The 20,303-nt window shown below is 41.4% G+C and overlaps 1 protein-coding gene across 1 annotated transcript; it reads right to left on the reverse strand.

Annotated features, from left to right (window-relative positions):
• Positions 1-4,256: 4,256 nt before the first annotated feature.
• On the reverse strand, positions 4,257-13,700 carry LOC124279684. The gene is made up of 4 exons (XM_046715520.1): positions 13,325-13,700; positions 10,910-11,257; positions 9,819-9,956; positions 4,257-4,811 (listed from the first exon to the last, which is right to left on the reverse strand). Exons 1-4 carry the CDS (start codon positions 13,650-13,652, stop codon positions 4,684-4,686), a joined length of 942 nt encoding a protein of 313 aa, XP_046571476.1. The 5' UTR covers positions 13,653-13,700; the 3' UTR covers positions 4,257-4,683.
• Positions 13,701-20,303: the final 6,603 nt, after the last annotated feature.

A 20,303-nucleotide genomic window follows, 5' to 3' on the forward strand; every position in this document is an offset into this window, starting at 1 on the left:
TTAGTCGTCAAGGTCGCAGCCAAGCCAGAGTATTCTCTCTGTATTCACTCGCAGATGCTGGAGACGTCCTCTGAATGTGAAACAGTGGGAAGCTCGTGTCTAGATCGATATTCCCACCCATGTGTATCTACAACACGACAAAACGACGAGACTCAGACTATTAGTGTTCTATCATTGTGTAGTTGTGTATATTGTCAATGTAGACATGGATCCTGTGTATCTACAACACGACAATACGACGAGACTCAGACTATTAGTGTTCTATCATTGTGTAGTTGTGTATATTGTCAATGTAGACATGGATCCTGTGTATCTACAACACGACAAAACGACGAGACTCAGACTATTAGTGTTCTATCATTGTGTAGTTGTGTATATTGTCAATGTAGACATGGATCCTGTGTATCTACAACACGACAATACGCCGAGACTCAGACTATTAGTGTTCTATCATTGTGTAGTTGTGTATATTGTCAATGTAGACATGGATCCTGTGTATCTACAACACGACAAAACGACGAGACTCAGACTGTTAGTGTTCTATCATTGTGTAGTTGTGTATATTGTCAATGTAGACATGGATCCTGTGTATCTACAACACGACAATACGCCGAGACTCAGACTATTAGTGTTCTATCATTGTGTAGTTGTGTATATTGTCAATGTAGACATGGATCCTGTGTATCTACAACACGACAATACGCCGAGACTCAGACTATTAGTGTTCTATCATTGTGTAGTTGTGTATATTGTCAATGTATACATGGATGCTGGTAAGTAGGTCACTGGGAAATAGGAGATGGACATGGGAATTTGTTGACTTTCATTAAAACAGAGAGTACGAACTTTTCGAGTCAAGTTTCAACAACTCGAACTATATAAATAGACAATGCCTTTAGGATTCGCAAGAGTAAATATAGTACACATTAGTTATATGGTGGAATCTACAGTGTCTGCTGAAGTGTTATTTCGTAGGCCTCTTGAAACTGTAATATAATATGATATTCATGGTTTACTTAACCTCAGCCGTTATTTGTTGCCTGTCCAACTTTTGAACTAACCTCCAGTCGAAGTGACGAACTTGAACCGGTCAATGGATTTCTAGTCGCACGATGTGATTCAAACAAATAGAAATCTTGATCTGAAATAATTCAAACTTTAAAACGTCAGCAACACCAGACAAAGAGTTGTTCAAATAGTATGACATATATCGTAACATGGACAAACTGGAAGTTTAGTTGAGATATTTAGACGAGAACATCTCACCAGAATGTTAGAAATGTTAATAAACATCATTTCCCAAACAACAATAGTACTGTCAGGAGGTAACATTAGATTTGGTATTAATTATGTTTTTGAACGATTAGGAATCTTATTCTAAGATCGCAGTAATAGCTCGAGTTTGCAGTACATATTGGCTTTTGTTTTAAAAGTGTGACAGTATGTTAAACGGGCGCATGGTCAGCGTTACGCCCATCAAGCGCTTCACTTGTTGAGTACCTGGATGAGACAGATGTTTAAAAGATCTCGAACTGTCCCCCCACAAAGGGATGTTCTTATACCATTGGTACGAAATAACTACTACGGGATATCCTTTCATCATGGTGGGACTTTCTGCCAGTCTAAACAATTCGGAAACCATCATCACTGGTTTAATAACCGAACACATCTGTAACATATGTTACCCTTTAGAATAACACCAGGTGTTGGGAACCGTAGTCATAGAAGTCACCCTTTAGAATAGCACCAGGTGTTGGGAACCGTGGTCATAGAAGTCACCCTTTAGAATAACACCAGGTGTTGGGAGCCGTAGTCATAGAAGTCACCCTTTAGAATAACACCAGGTGTTGGGAGCCGTGGTCATAGAAGTCAACCTTTAGAATAACACCAGGTGTTGGGAGCGGTGGTCATAGAAGTCACCCTTTAGAATAACACCAGGTGTTGGGAGCGGTGGTCATAGAAGTAGGGCTTCAACGAGTCCATTTTTTTGGACTCGAGTACTCGAGGGGTGAGACTCGACTCGGACCCGAGTACTCGAAATTCATACCTTTCAAGCAAACGATAGCGTAACCGGCATGACATGTGTTCCGATCACACAAGTGAACACTTACTTCTTTCCGACTGCATATCGTCGTGTGACTAACATTTCCTATTGGTCAGAATCAGTATTTGCATGTTTACTTGGCAAACGTTTTTTTTCTTCGTACTTCTTGTACTGCCTGCAAAACGCAGTGAGATACCGCACAGGCGGCATTTGGTTATTTTGCTCTTTTCACTATCCAGATCAAGATACGCCCATATATTTGATTTTTTTATCTTTCTCCATGTCTATCAATTGTCTATCAAGATAGTTACCTAATCATTTTAAAAAAGTGAAAACTCAAACCATGTATAATATTTACTCTCATCTGCAGACTTGTAGCAACTAATACCATACAGCCACACCGTGTGAGGAGTAAACTATTTAATCTAGGTGTTAATAAAAAATCATCAGATGGGTTAAAGAATTCAGGGTACATAGAACTCAGTATGTCAGTGTCAATGGCTATCAATTTTCTTTTCTCTCAACCTCTACTGGAGCTCCACATGGTTGTGTTCCTTCATCCGTACTCTTCGTTTCGTATACCAATGACTGTTACTTGTCAATATATGACTTGTTCACTGTGAAATTCGCAGATGACGCCACTGTTACTGGCCTAATTTCTGATTCTGAACATTATTATCGTCAAGGCATTGACTAAACCGTAATGACAGTTTTTTATCAAACCTTTATTCAAAGTGTGTTGACCTACAATTTTCTATGTTGGTATGGGGATCTGTCTCATCGCAACAGAAACAAATTTTTCAATTTTGTTAATACTGCTTGCAAAAATTCTGGAGTGTCTTTCGAGTGTACTCCCTTTATCTATGAGCGCCAGATTGTCAAAAAGGGAGCTAAAATTAGATTTGATAGTTGATATACTTGATCTCAACATTTTGAACTACTTCCTTCTGGACGCTGCTGACGATTACCTTCCCTCAAAACAAACAGAGCTAGACAGTCTTTCATACCATCAAGTATTCGTGAATGCAACAAATATTTTGAATCACCATCATGTGATTAGAACTAGAATTATTCAGCCTCTTTACCTATGTGGTTAATTGAATTATATCATGTCAGTTTTATTTGTAAATAGCATTCGTTTTGAGCATGTAATTATTGTGTATATTTTTGTGAACTGTGTATATATTCATTTTGAGACAGTTTGGATGTATAAGAATTTCCTCCGGGATAATAAAGTTATGTCTTATCATAATATTAGACGTTAACGGCCGCTCATGCTAAGCACATGGCAGACAGTCTGTCAACGTCAAATAATCCGAGTTATCTTCCCTTTTCGAGTCCTCGAGTCCTTGAAAATGGACTCGAGTCCAGCTAGACCCGACTCGTCCTCGAGTACTCGAGTACCCGTGGAAGCCCTACATAGAAGTCACCCTTTAGAATAACACCAGGTGTTGGGAGCCGTAGTCATAGAGGTCACCCTTTAGAATAACACCAGGTGTTGGGAGCGGTGGTCATAGAAGTCACCATTTAGAATAACACCAGGTGTTGGGAGCGGTGGTCATAGAGGTCACCCTTCATAATAACACCAGGTGTTGGGAGCAGTCAACCTTTAGAATAACACCAGGTGTTGGGAGCCGTAGTCATAGAAGTCACCCTTTAGAATAACACCAGGTGTTGGGAGCGGCGGTCATAGAGGTCACCCTTCAGAATAACACCAGGTGTTGGGAGCCGTGGTCATAGAAGTCACCCTTTAGAATAACACCAGGTGTTGGGAGCGGCGGTCAAAAAGGTCATCCTCTAGAACAACAACAGATATAGAATGCCGAAAGCCAATAGGAACAGTTTTCTAGATTAACTCTGGAAGGATAGGCACGTGTCTAGGGGCGTCTCCAGGGACATCGTGTGAAGTCAATGTCGGGCAACATGACATGTACAGAGTTGCTGAGTTTGGTGAATGATACGGTGCAGGATCACTACAACAGCCAGACCCCCGTGGCAAATTGTTCATGGCGTGGTTACTGGACAGAACTAGCGCTAGAACAAACGAAAACATTCGAGGGCTTTCAACTGTGGGTCAGCTGACATAATCAGCAAATAATGATCCGGTGAACATGTGTCGTGTCTTCTCAATATCGTGGGGATCCTTTGAAATATAACGGAAAACCCGATCGGGCTTCAAACAAAGTGGTGTAAATAACAACATAATATTTGGTCATTTGTGTGATGGACGTTTTATTATTAAAAGTTCACTGACAAAACCAATACATGGTCACCAAGAAACACTCCCTAAAGAAGGACGGCGTGACAACTGTCAGTATCGCCTGTGACAACACCATTTCCGTGGGTACGGGGGAGGCAGCGGTGGTAAAGTAAAGACTCCAGACGGTTGAAAACAGCCTGGATGATGTCAGCCGGTGGCTGTCAACTGTCATCCAAAGATCGGGCTAACAGACCGAGAGTTACCGGCTGCTTCTGTCCTACCACCGCGGATGCCGTGGCAGGTATATTAACTGTCGGATCAACATGGCATGAAACATTCAGAAACATAACATAACGGGTGCTTTTCTTTGTTAAGATCTACATTCATCACAAGCATTGCATTTGTTGAAATCATGAGCCACAACAGTTTCAGGAGTCATCTAAATGTTGGAGTCGGGCAAAGGAGGTTTGAGACTGTCCCCATACATGTCGGCGTCCACACTGGGGAACGATATGAACTGCAACCCCCCTGTTTCCTGGGATCTCGAGCGGCGAGGCTCCACTGCATCTATGGAAGAGATACAACGTAAACGTCAGTCAGGTTCGCTGTGATTGGTTAAATTCCTGGTAACAAATATAACAGTTTATACAAATATATCATCGCGCTATAAATGCATGCATGTTTGCTTGTGTGTTTGTTTGTTAACACAGTACTAGATGTATGGCTTTGGTTTCAGTTTATTTACAAGATTAGACACAATACGTAATTTAGAATTGATTGCATTCCAATTAAGCAGCAAAAAGGTCTATCCATACCAATATTTATTACTAAAACATTACCACTGCATCAAGAAACGGTGTATCATTATTAAGATTAAATATTTATTACTAAAACATTACCACTGCGTCAAGAAACGGTGTATCATTATTAAGATTAAATATTTATTACTAAAACATTACCACTGCATCAAGAAACGGTGTATCATTATTAAGATTAAATATTTATTACTAAAACATTACCACTGCGTCAAGAAACGGTGTATCATTATTAAGATTAAATATTTATTACTAAAACATTACCACTGCATCAAGAAACGGTGTATCATTATTAAGATTAAATATTAATGACATAAACATTACCACTGCGTCACAACTGAGGTCGACACCTCGATGTCGTGTCCATTGAAGGCCGGGAGTGGTTGACTGACGTCACAGAAGAAGTCAAGCAGTGAAATGTATTATAGAGTGAGTGATTGACTGACGTTACAGAAGACGTGAAGCAGTGAAATGTATAATAGAGTGAGTGATTGACTGACGTTACAGAAGACGTGAGGCAGTGAAATGTATAATAGAGTGAGTGATTGACTGACGTCACAGAAGACGTGAGGCAGTGAAATGTATTATAGAGTGAGTGGTTGACTGACGTCACAGAAGACGTGAGACAGTGAAAGTGAAATGTATAATAGAGAGTGATTGACTGACGTTACAGAAGACGTGAGGCAGTGAAATGTATTATAGAGTGAGTGATTGACTGACGTCACAGAAGACGTGAGGCAGTGAAATGTATTATAGAGTGAGTGATTGACTGACGTCACAGAAGACGTGAGGCAGTGAAATGTATTATAGAGTGAGTGATTGACTGACGTCACAGAAGACGTGATGTTATAGAGTGAGTGATTATAGAGTGAGTGATTGACTGACGTCACAGAAGACGTGAGGCAGTGAAATGTATTATAGAGTGAGTGATTGACTGACGTTACAGAAGACGTGAGGCAGTGAAATGTATTATAGAGTGAGTGATTGACTGACGTTACAGAAGACGTGAGGCAGTGAAATGTATTATAGAGTGAGATTGTTGACTGACGTGATTGAGGCAGTGAAATGTACGTTGAGTGATTGAGAAGACGTGAAGAGGCAGTGAAATGTAGAGTGATTGACTGACGTGAAACGTGTATATATAGAGTGAGTGATTGACTGACGTCACAGAAGACGTGAGGCAGTGAAATGTATTATAGAGTGAGTGATTGACTGACGTCACAGAGAACGTGAGGCAGTGAAATGTAAGAAGACGTGAGAGCACTGTGAAATGAGGCAGTATGTATATAGAGTGAGGGTTGACTGAGTGATTGACTGAAATGTATAATAGAGTTACAGAAAGACGTGAGGCAGTGTATTATAGAAGTGGTTGACTGTACAGAAGACGTAAGGCAGTGAAATGTATTATAGATGAGTGATTGACTGACGTGACGTGTATTACAGAAGACGACAGAAGCAGTGAAATGTATTATAGAGTGAGTGATTGACTGTCACAGAAGACGTGAGCAGTGAAATGTATAATAGAGTGAGATTGATTGACGCGCAGTGAAATAATACAGAGTGAGGCAGTGAAATGATTGACTGACGTGACGTACAGAAGACGTGAGGCAGTGAAATGTATTATAGAGTGAGTGATTGACTGACGTCACAGAAGACGTGAGGCAGTGAAATGTATTATAGAGTGAGTGACGTCACAGAAGACGAGGCAGTGAAATGTATTATAGAGTGTGATCACACAGAAGACGTGAGAAAAATGTATTATAGAGTGAGTGATTGACTGACGTCACAGAAGACGTGAGGCAGTGAAATGTATTATAGAGTAGACTGAGGATTGACTGACGTCACAGAAGAAGTGAGGCAGTGAAATGTATTATAGAGTGAGTGATTGACGTCACAGAAAGACGTGAGGCAGTGAGGCAGTGAAATGTATTATAGAGTGAGTGATTGACTGACGTTACAGAAGACGTGAGGGCAGTGAAATGTATTATAGAGTGAGTGATTGACTGACGTCACAGAAGACGTGAGGCAGTGAAATGTATTATAGAGTGAGTGATTGACTGACGTCACAGAAGACGTGAGGAGGCAGTGAAATGTATTATAGAGTGAGTGATTGACTGATTTGACGTTGAAATGTATAATAGAAGACGTGAGGCAGTGAAATGTATAATAGAGTGAGTGATTGACTGACGTTACAGAAGACGTGAGGCAGTGAAATGTATTATAGAGTGAGTGATTGACTGACGTCACAGAAGACGTGAAGCAGTGAAATGTATTATAGAGTGAGTGATTGACTGACGTCACAGAAGACGTGAAGCAGTGAAATGTATTATAGAGTGAGTGATTGACTGACGTCACAGAAGACGTGAGGCAGTGAAATGTATTATAGAGTGAGTGATTTGACTGACGTTACAGAAGACGTGAGGCAGTGAAATGTATTATAGAGTGAGTGATTGACTGACGTCACAGAAGACGTGAGGCAGTGAAATGTATTATAGAGTGAGTGATTGACTGACGTCACAGAAGACGATGGAGCAGTGAAATGTATTATAGAGTGAGTGATTGACTGACGTCACAGAAGACGTGAAGCAGTGAAATGTATTATAGAGTGAGTGATTGACTGACGTCACAGAAGACGTGAGGCAGTGAAATGTATTATAGAGTGAGTGATTGACTGACGTTACAGAAGACGTGAGGCAGTGAAGATTATAGAGTGAGTGATTGAACGTGTAGAAGACGTGAGGCAGAAATGTATTATTGACTTGACGACGTTACAGAAGACGTGAGGCAGTAAATGTATTATAGAGTGAGTGATTGACTGACGTCACAGAAGAAGTGAGGCAGTGAAATGTATTATAGAGTGAGTGATTGACTGACGTCACAGAAGACGTGAGGCAGTGAAATGTATTATAGAGTGAGTGATTGACTGACGTCACAGAAGACGTGAGGCAGTGAAATGTATTATAGAGTGAGTGGACGTGACTGACGTTACAGAAGACGTGAGGCAGTGAAATGTATTATAGAGTGAGTGATTGACTGACGTCACAGAAGACGTGAGGCAGTGAAATGTATTATAGAGTGAGTGATTGACTGACGTCACAGAAGACGTGAGGCAGTGAAATGTATTATAGAGTGAGTGATTGACTGAAATGTATAATAGAGTGAATGATTGACACAGAAGACGTGAGGCAGTGAAATGTATTATAGAGTGAGTGATTGACTGACGTCACAGAAGACGTGAGGCAGTGAAATGTATTATAGAGTGAGTGATTGACTGACGTCACAGAAGACGTGAGGCAGTGAAATGTATTATAGAGTGAGTGGTTGACTGACGTTACAGAAGACGTGAGGCAGTGAAATGTATTATAGAGTGAGTGATTGACTGACGTCACAGAAGACGTGAGGCAGTGAAATGTATTATAGAGTGAGTGATTGACTGACGTCACAGAAGACGTGAGGCAGTGAAATGTATTATAGAGTGAGTGATTGACTGACGTCACAGAAGACGTGAGGCAGTGAAATGTATTATAGAGTGAGTAATTGACTGACGTTACAGAAGACGTGAGGCAGTGAAATGTATAATAGAGTGAGTGATTGACTGACGTCACAGAAGACGTGAGGCAGTGAAATGTATTATAGAGTGAGTGATTGACTGACGTCACAGAAGACGATGGAGCAGTGAAATGTATTATAGAGTGAGTGATTGACTGACGTCACAGAAGACGTGAAGCAGTGAAATGTATTATAGAGTGAGTGATTGACTGACGTCACAGAAGACGATGGAGGCAGTGAAATGTATTATAGAGTGAGTGATTGACTGACGTCACAGAAGACGTGAGGCAGTGAAATGTATTATAGAGTGAGTGATTGACTGACGTTACAGAAGACGTGAGGCAGTGAAATGTATTATAGAGTGAGTGATTGACTGACGTCACAGAAGACGTGAGGCAGTGAAATGTATTATAGAGTGAGTGATTGACTGACGTCACAGAAGACGATGGAGCAGTGAAATGTATTATAGAGTGAGTGATTGACTGACGTCACAGAAGACGTGAGGCAGTGAAATGTATAATAGAGTGAATGATTGACTGACGTTACAGAAGAAGTGAGGCAGTGAAATGTATTATAGAGTGAGTGATTGACTGACGTCACAGAAGACGTGAAGCAGTGAAATGTATTATAGAGTGAGTGATTGACTGACGTCACAGAAGACGATGGAGCAGTGAAATGTATTATAGAGTGAGTGATTGACTGACGTCACAGAAGACGATGGAGCAGTGAAATGTATAATAGAGTGAGTGATTGACTGACGTCACAGAAGACGTGAAGCAGTGAAATGTATTATAGAGTGAGTGATTGACTGACGTCGTAGAAGACGTGAAGTAGTGAAATGTATTATAGAGTGAGTGATTGACTGACGTCACAGAAGACGTGAAGCAGTGAAATGTATTATAGATGATCATAATAAAAAGTTACATCTTGATTGAATAAATTATTTACAGTTATAAATAACTGAAAAAATAGATAGTAGTAACGTATAACTTGAATAAATATATATTTATTGAACTGTATATTTAACTAAATTACTATTTATCTTTATACATATATAAATACTTATTTAGTTAAATATGTATTAAATAAATAAGAAAAAGTTAGAACTTAAATTAATAACGAATTGCTATACATTACATATGTAATGAATAGTTATATCTGAAATACATAATGAATAGTTGTACCATAAATAAATAATGACTAGCTATACCTTGTCGTCTCGCACGACGCCGTCTCCACGTGAGATACATTGTTGCTGTAAGACAAAGCGCAGTTGCCAGGAGCAGGAATACGCTCACACAGTACACAAGGAGAGTTGACTTGTCGCCATGAAGGCTGGGCTCGCCATCTTGAAATAATAGACAGTACTCTTCAACTTACAGTGACTTCTACATGTTCAGTCACATTAAATCACCAAAAGGCTTTGTCATACACAATGCCATATCAAAAGTGGTCATATGTGACATGTTGTTTTTGGCACAATATAGTTTGGGGTTGAGTCCCATCCGGGATTGAACCCACACTCTCAGTGTCAGGCACATCATTGCATGCACGCAAAGTCAAAACGAGTGAGTGAGTTGGGTTTTACGCTGCTTTTAGCAATATTCCAGCAAATGGGCTTCACATACTTAAAGTCCAACTGGAAGTATGACAACTGTTAGTGTACCGAGGAAGTGTAATGGAGAAACCAATGTTACATTTAACCGATGTTACTGATGTGTTCGCCAGTAGCCAATCATTATTTCAGGGTGTGTGTGTGTGTGTGTGTGTGGGTGTGGGTGTGGGTGTGGGTGGGTCCAACCCTCCCCTTTTGAAAATGACATAAGATCACATATAAGATTTTTGCGTTGAACCCCCTGAACCCCCCTCCTTTCAAAATTCCTGGATCCGCCCATGTTTATAACATCAGCCTTCATTTCTATACCGAGTCGAACATGTCGATTTTAACAACAGAACATCCACATAGAACAAAATAGACCTCCTACCAAGGCTCTCAGAAACGACATGGTGCATAAAATATGACATCGTCGCTCAATGATTATTAATTCAATTCGGAGCTGATCGCTACACGTTCGTTTCAAAATACAGAAATTAGATATGCTGTTCTGAATGTGTCGACTTCAGGAGCATCGGCACTCTGGATTGGCTGGCTAGAAAACCTCGACGCTGATTGGCTCAAGAGAATGTTCACCCAAAGCGGTTTCCTTCGAAGGAGTCGTCCGATCTTCAGGTTGGTACCCTAGCACTTTTATGAGATCGATTCTCAAATGTGAATATTTTGAAACTGCAATGTACACTGACCTGGACTGTCCAGACGTATGGTGACTTCATCACTGTACTTGACATCACCGACGGAACATCGAATCCGGCGACAATCGTCCAGGTCCGTGATGGTGTGGGTGAGCGTGCTTGCTGCCTGGAGTTCACACTTACTGACTGGGTCCTCGGTCGGACGTTCATAACTGATGCGTTCCTTGTGTGGGTATTCTGTCCAGCTGCGTGACTCGCCCGCGCTCCGCCATTCCCATCTCCAAAGGCTTGAGTTGAATTGGCTGCCTACTCGTCCGCTACATCTAATATGAAGGTCAAGGCCGACGCTATGTCGTGAACCACTAGGCGTCACCCTCATGTAAGGGATGTGGGCAGTTGCTGAAACAGGACATATTGTTGTATTTTATATACAGTCTACATAATACAACAATACATTTAAAGTGGTCTTTGTCAGAGTCGGAATTAAAGTATCGAATTTGCCTGCAAATGAGCGAGTAAGCTGGGCCTGATGCCACTTCGAACAGTATTCCAGTCACAGCAGGACCTGTCAACAAAATGTGGACTGAAGGTCCAAAGTGATGCTGGTCCTACACTTTCATTAGTTTAGTGAAACTCACGAGTATGGTGGATACAAACCAAGAAACATACACCCGTCGAATTGAGATTCGAATTAACGATCATAGGTTTCTGCCCAAGGGACGCAACTCTGCACAGCTGATTGCGGTGCCTTAGACGACCGGGCCACTGTATTTAGTTTACGCTTACTTCAACGTGTTATATTCCCGGACAATGGTTACCTGTGACCGTGACATTATTAATAATAATAATGCTAATTTTTGCGCCTAGAATCCAACACGATGCTGCTGTCTGGCGTTACATTATTACCCTGACGGAATTTTACTTTTAAAGCCGCAACTAAGCGCTTCGCGCGGTCGTATAGGTCCGTACATCCGCTTCTCAGGTACCCATTTTGAACAGCTGGGTGGACTGAGTGCAATGAGGACGAAGTGCCTTGCCCAGGGACACAACACAGTATGAGACCCAGGTCACAAATTTTGGTGTTTCCACTGGGATTCGAACCCGGGCCTTTGGCGTGAGAGGCCAGCATGCTAACCACTACACCACTGTGCTCCACATTGTGATACAAGACAATGGTTACCTGTGACAGTGACATTGTGATACAAGACAATGGTTACCTGTGACAGTGACATTGTGATACAAGACAACGGTTACCTGTGACCGTGACATTGTGATCCAAGACAATGGTTACATGTGACAGTGACATTGTGATACAAGACAATGGTTACCTGTGACCGTGACATTGTGATCCAAGACAATGGTTACCTGTGACCGTGACATTGTGATCCAAGACAATGGTTACCTGTGACCGTGACATTGTGATCCAAGACAATGGTTACCTGTGACTGTGACATTGTGATACAAGACAATGGTTACCTGTGACCGTGACATTGTGATACAAGACAATGGTTACCTGTGACCGTGTGACATTGTGATACAAGACAATGGTTACCTGTGACAGTGACATTGTGATACAAGACAATGGTTACCTGTGACCGTGACATTGTGATACAAGACAATGGTTACCTGTGACATTGTGAGTGACATTTTACCTGTGACCGTGACATTGTGATACAAGACAATGGTTACCTGTGACCGTGACATTGTGATACAAGACAATGGTTACCTGTGACCGTGACATTGTGATCCAAGACAATGGTTACCTGTGACAGTGACATTGTGATACAAGACAATGGTTACCTGTGACCGTGACATTGTGATCCAAGACAATGGTTACCTGTGACCGTGACATTGTGATCCAAGACAATGGTTACCTGTGACAGTGGCATTGTGATCCAAGACAACGGTTACCTGTGACAGTGACATTGTGATCCAAGACAATGGTTACCTGTGACTGTGACATTGTGATACAAGACAATGGTTACCTGTGACCGTGACATTGTGATACAAGACAATGGTTACCTGTGGCAGTGACATTGTGATACAAGACAATGGTTACCTGTGACTGTGACATTGTGATACAAGACAATGGTTACCTGTGACCGTGACATTGTGATCCAAGACAACGGTTACCTGTGACCGTGACATTGTGATCCAAGACAACGGTTACCTGTGACCGTGACATTGTGATCCAAGACAATGGTTACCTGTGACTGTGACATTGTGATACAAGACAATGGTTACATGTGACCGTGACATTGTGATACAAGACAATGGTTACCTGTGACCGTGACATTGTGATCCAGGACAACGGTTACCTGTGACCGTGACATTGTGATCCAAGACAATGGTTACCTGTGACCGTGACATTGTGATACAAGACATTGGTTACCTGTGACCGTGACATTGTGATACAAGACAATGGTTACCTGTGACCGTGACACTGTGATACAAGACTGTGGTTACCTGTGACTGTGACATTGTGATACAAGACAATGGTTGTGTTGTTGGTGAAGTTGGACTTGCAGTAATACATCCCCTGGTCGTCACATCTCAGCTGGTACAAGCTGATGTACATATAACCACCCCTATCGGTGATGATCCCGGATGAAGATGCGCGCTTTCTTATCGAGTCATCAACAATGTGAGGACTTGTGTCTCCACGTCGGAGAGTCGCCATCTGTATTCTCCTGTTATCGACTGTCTTGCCCACCTCCATTCCTTGCGTCGTGAGGCCGCCATGTTGGATGCCATGATGTAAACATGTCAAGCCCATCCTGCTCGTAGGTCCCATGCCACCAAGCACGATTCGTCCTGGGCTGACTTCGAATGATGTGTTAAAATTTTCTGAATAAAAGATCAAAAATAATATATTTCTCAGTGGGTGGAGAAAACTGTAACGTTATGAAGGAGGGGTTCAATCTAACTGGACATTGTCGCTTTCTGATTTACGTGGGAGGTATTTCGTTCCATCAGGAAATGAGTAATGCAGCCTCACACACCCTGAAACATGCTATTGTCGATTCCTCTCACTCCCTTCACTAAAGTACTGTCGGAAATGCTAGAAAAATGCTTTTTAACCTTAATACTTTGATAAAGGTGTTAAATGTACTATGTTGTCAATATATCAACTCACCTATAGTGTACCTAATTTTTATTTTAATCGATTTAACATTTCCATGCATTTAAAGGACAGTTTACAGGAGTTTAACATGAGAAATCTGAAATAGTCTTTAAATTTATGCTAATAATACAGGTGGTGCAAAAAAAAATTAACGTTTTTCTTAAACAAATAAAATGTTGAATGTTTGTGTTACTTGACTTAATTATTGTTTCTTCATTGAAGACAAATTAATATAAATGTTAAGTCTTAATAAATACGTTTCCCGCCATGCATGCACATCTTTATCACAGCGTTTACTATTTGCAGTCGATTGTTGCAAAGGTTTATACGTTTTTTGTGCTCGAGAAAGACAGACGTAAACCTTTCATTAGTTTAGAAAGGGTTCATTACAGAAACAAATCAGACAAGACAGGGACAGTCTCAAAAGCAAACCTGGGAAGCTATACCAGTGACTTCGTTAAATCTTTTGCCAATGTTCACAACTGGATTACATTGACCGAATTACATCCATATTTTTGCAAAGAAATATACTAATGACATGCAAAACATTTATTAAAACGTTGTACATTTCTACAATCAATCGATAAAATAACACAAGTGATGGGATTCTTTCTCATGCACAATAATTCGTATATTTATTTCAAAACACACACACACACACACACACATATATATATATATATATAGGTGTTGTTGGTGTGCGAAATGTGGATATCACATGATCCCTTACATAACCAATACGTATACTATACGTACACATATTCAACATTATGAAGAAAAAGATGTATTGAGATGACCCCTCACCCGAGCTTGTGCTCAGGTGTCAATTTCACCTGTCGATACCGTGCATGCTGATGACATAACACAGGCAGTTAATGTTTGTATCAAATAACGTTGCACTACCTCTTATTTTTCTAAGTTTTTGATATTTTCATATGTAAAAACACATTTTAGGGCATGTCTCAACTTTATTACCTCGGTCTACATTAAGTAGATGTTTCTTAAAGTGATATTTGTTATTTAAGTAATTGTAATATCTACGATTTTTACATAAAAGTCAAAAAGCATTTTTCCAGCATTTCCGACAGTACTTTAGTCCAAATTCTAAACGATGTAAGTCTTTGATTTGAATCAAGTTCTGAATTTCCCATCTCACTGTGGCAGCTGGCTCCTTTTCAATTTAAATGGAGCTTTTCGTTTTTCTCAGAGATGAGAGTTATATATTTTCAGAAACTTGGCGTTTGCCTAGATTAACTATTGATAGGCTCAACCATTGACAAAAAGTGTCACTTTACAAATTGTTTGAGCTATTTGTTTCTATCAAAATTATATATTTCCAGAGACTAAGCGTTATTCTAGGTTATTTAAACAGTAACAGGTTAAGGTCACAGGAAATGACGTATCGGTCCCCGTCAATTTGAGGTCAGGACAGATCGTATTACACAACAAAATAACACTGAATGTGCTTAAGAACAATTAATCATCAAAGAGAGAACCACACTGGACTTATAGACTCAAAAACAAGTTACACCATACCCGATTCTTTACTATCATTATAGTGACATGAAAGAACTAGATGTTTTCTATTCTCTGTCGAGTAAAATACATCAAGATGAAGTTTTCTGAAAACAGGATCGAGCATAGGCTCGAATGTCTGTGATCTCTCCTAATTCTAATTACATATTCTAATACTCAGATTATTTATTCTAGAAAAACAACCTCGACATTCCTTTCAGTCATGGGACGGTGGGGGAAACTTGTGGTTAAAGCGTTCGCTCGTTACGTCGAAAGCCCGGATTCGATTCCCGATGTGGTTACAATGTGTGAAGCCCATTTCTAGTGTCCTCCGCCTTGGTATTGCTGGAGTATTCTAATTCTGTTATGAGTGAGTGAATTTAGTTCTACGCCGCAATTAGCAATATTACAACTATACGGGGGCTGAACCAGACAATCCAGTGATCAATAGCATGATCATCGATCTACGCAATTGCTATACGATGACATCTGTCAACCAAGTCAGCGAGCCTGACCACCTGATCCCGTTAGTCGCTCTTACGACAAGCATGGGTTACTGACAATCAATTCTAACCCGGATCTTTACGGGTGAATTCTGTTATGAGTCATGAGTCATGGTTTCCAGAGATTGTTTGTATCACCTTACCCTGTGTATGAGAATCACGAATTGTTCACTCGCTAAACGGTGAAGTAGCTCGGAAGACATATTAACCTACCCGGTTGTTGATCTGAGGAAGCTGTCATCATCAACAACACGGAGATCCAGATCGGTATGTGTGTGGAGATATCCATCTTGACACCAACACAACATGTCTGCGCTAACTGATAAAACTGTGGGTCTGGTTATATAGCCTCCTCAACGTGAACTCAATCATTATATGGATGCTATAAAAATGACAAACTATTATGTATGGCTTATTGTGTATTTGGTGCACGGTTTTCTAAAATCGAATTGTTAACAGTAAGCACTTTGAAATACCATTCCCAATATCGACGTCTTGTCTGGTTTTATCGGCCTACATGCAAAAATACATGTTCCGCTCTACAAGGCGAGATTAACACTAAGATAGTCGTAAGTCTAGTGAAACTACTCAGCTCTAACCGTTTGTTACATTAACATGGACTGGCTTTATTACGACTGAAACGATACGCATATATTACCGCACTCAGCAATATTCCAGCTATATGGCGGCGGTCTGTAAATAATCGAGTCTGGACCAGACAGTCCAGTGATCAACAACATGAGCATCGATCTACGCAATTGTGATACGATGACATGTGTCAACCAAGTCCCGTTAATCGCCTTTTACGACAAGCATGGGTTACTGAAAGCTATTTCTAACCCGGATCCTCACGGGTACTGAAACGACACACCAAACTGCGCTACTAGGCATCTACCGCGATGCTTCAGTAGCTGTGGAATTTTTCTTGTTACTGTGATAGTAACTCTGTCTCTACTTTAACATAAGCGCGAGCCAAATCACCTGTTACGTCAGTTAAGTATACCAAGACCATATAGATTCATATGCCCATGAAAACATTGCTTCCCATGAAAACATTGCTAATATTAAAACCCGATATTTGCTTAATACGATGTGTTAATAAAACTAGTTCTCTTATAAAATGTTTCAAAATACTTTGTTTGTAAGGAAGCATTCCGTATGACAGGTTACTGATTGATTGCGAACGTTGGCTTATTCACATACCTTGAAAGGTTATTCTTCACAACCAACATACGAACACAAGGAAGTGCTGGATGAATGGTACACTGTGAAACGTTTTTAATTCAGGCAGGTTTAGAGGGCTGAACACACTATAATGTTGACATAGCATCACAATACTGGGTGTTACACAGTAAACATCCGTGGTGGAGACCAATGTATACTCAGGGCGTCATCAAACATACTCCTCTTATAAGGACTGACTGACTGACTGAGTTTGGTTTTACGCCGCTTTGACCAATATTCCAGCAATATCACGGCGGGGGATACCAGACATGGGCTTCACACATTGTACCCATGTGGGGAATCGAACCCGGATCTTCGGCGTGACGAGCGAACGCTTTATCCACTAGGCTACCCCACCGCCCCCTCTAATAAGGAAGTATATATTTGTCATATTAGTGGACTAGGTATCATATACAAGCTGATAAATAATATGACACACCATTGAAAATCATTCAGAGCAAGGAAGAAGACAGTCACACCCGTTAGGTGAAGTGAGTGAGTTAGTTTTACGCTGCTTTTAGCAATATTCCAGCAATATCACGGCGAGGGATACCAGAAATTGGCTTCACACATTGTACCCATGTGGGGATTCGAACCTGGGTCTTCGGCGTGACGGGCGAACGCTTTATCCACTAGGCTACCTCACGGCCCCGTTAGGTGGAGGATAAATTTTTGATTTGCCAGTATAGTCATGGCGTAATTTTGTGGGAAATACTACGCCAGATGAGTTAGTGTTGTGAGACTTTTCTTTTAGAATACTCGATACTCAATAATTAATGCTAGAAATAATGTTTCCACAGGGGTGCGGGGCGTGTGTGGTTCGTCCCGTCAGAACTACAACCATCCCTGGCCTCCAATATCACGGTAACAAGTAAATATGGTGTTGTTGGACGTTTTCTTTTTACAGTCGCTACCTGTATCTGATCTCCAGTGTGGGATTGTCCACCGTTACTAGGTATGAAACACCGACGACGTGCCAACTCCATGGCGTTGTTACCGACCCTCAAATGTGGGTTACCCCATTCGTCCAAGAGGACATGCTCCAGTAAAACAGTTGTCTGAGGTCACGTTGACCTAGATCATTCAATGTCTTCTACATTGTTTCAGTGAGTTCATCTTTACGCCGCTTTTAGCAATATTGCAACAATATCACAGCGGGGGACACCAGAAATGGGCTTCACACATTGTATCTATGTTTGGAATCGAACCCTGGTCTTTGGCGTGAGGACCGAACGCTGTAACCACTACGCTAGCCCCCCCGTCCCCCCGACTGTTTCATGACACAGTGGGTGATACTCACAGCTGAGACTACGACGAAGACGTCTCTCGATGTATTGCAGGATACCATGAAATTTTACATGTATAGTTTGCTGAACTCTCATCCGCAGCATGCTCGTGACAAGGAGCATAACCTGTCTCTACCGAGGATTGCAGCAACTGAATGCACTTATGCCTCTTAAAAGTCAAAGACGTAATTTGACGGTCGAATAAACTGGCATATGCTTGAAACTGGGTCACGACAACGTCACGTTGAAACGTCCTTGGCATCAAAGTGTCATCTGCATCGTATGGAAGCGATATAAGACGTTAGGATCGAGACACGCACGCAAACGGTACCAAATATATACACATGAGCATTAATTAAGCAACACCTGACTTAAAGGGCATTTCTTAAACTTTTGGTCTTAAGAGGTGATCGTACCCAACAATACCGAAATGCACGTTTCTCACACTATCTCAAAAACTTTGGGTCGCATATTGACGTGATGCGAAGGCGCAATTACCATTGAGGTATACGTTTCATAATTGCAGTATGCACTACAGCTTTCTGAACTAATTTTGAAGAGAACAGTAATAAAACTTAACTTTTGGTGACATGGCACGACGCAGACTTTCAGAACATACACTATGGCAAGTTATTGGCATGCATGGTGCAGTTGATGTCCTGTCGCTACACCAGTGCTAACTTGAAAATGTAGCACCCGGATATTTCTGCACATTTGAGGAAGCACTTGGCCAACGGTGTTGTCCTTCTGAAGAAGCTGTCAACATCAACAACATGGAGATCGACCAACACCTGTACAACTGAGGAAGACCAATGGCCTTGAGTTCTAATTCGCCTTGCAAGACGCAATTCCATTACCAGTGCCGACGAACTGCGCTGGCAATGAAGAGTACCATCAGGAGGCTGCGGGCTGCGGGTCTGACGGAATTCCGTCTGAAATCACCCGTCCCTCACTTATAGACACACGCAGGCTCCGAGAAAACACGCAACTTCAGTCATGGGGTAGGTTTTCGCCATTTTCTACGCGTTGCCGACGGCCGTCGTCGCATGTTGAGACGCCTCAACGAGGCAAATCACCAGGAGACGGTGGTTCAATGTAAGGTTACCTTTCGTATGATTGTATGTTGGATCTCAATACAGTATCTGGGGCACTCAATAATCGTCTGATATTCAAGAATGACGCTAGACCTCACCGTTCTTGAGCAGTAAGCGCCCAGTTGAAGAAAAACACCATCGAAAAATATCGCCATGGCGCCCAAGGAGCCGTCACATGAACCCCATGGAACTGCTTCAGGACATCTTGACATCATCCTGTATAAAATATGTTTTAAGTGACGCAGGTGGTCCTTAAGGAATGGCAGGGGATTCTGATGCTTGATTGCCAGTATGAGGAGGAGACTATAAGTTACTATGTGTTCACAGCGACGAGCACCCCTCACTAAAATGCTTTAAATCTGGGGCGTGCATGGTCCAGTTTAACATAGAAAATATACCGGTGGCACGTGACCGGTTTTGACCAATGGGTAGCCGACATTGTTGTGTAAGGCGAGATAATAGATGTTTTCCATGCATGGGCGGTTACACCAGGTCATAAGGCTGGTTCTAACCATGAACTGCATCTGTGTAGAACTGTGTTATTATGAGAGATTCAATCAGAAGCATCTCTTTTGGGGGGAAAATAGAACTGTGCCAGCACTAACCCCCAACCCAGGTCACAGACACCCCCTCCCCCAAAAAACAACAAAACACACACACACACACACACACACACACATACACAAATCCCCAACCCCA

The sequence above is a fragment of the Haliotis rubra genome, unplaced genomic scaffold (assembly GCF_003918875.1).
Source record: "Haliotis rubra isolate DU_JTF1 unplaced genomic scaffold, ASM391887v1 Scf255, whole genome shotgun sequence".
NCBI lineage: Eukaryota > Metazoa > Mollusca > Gastropoda > Lepetellida > Haliotidae > Haliotis > Haliotis rubra.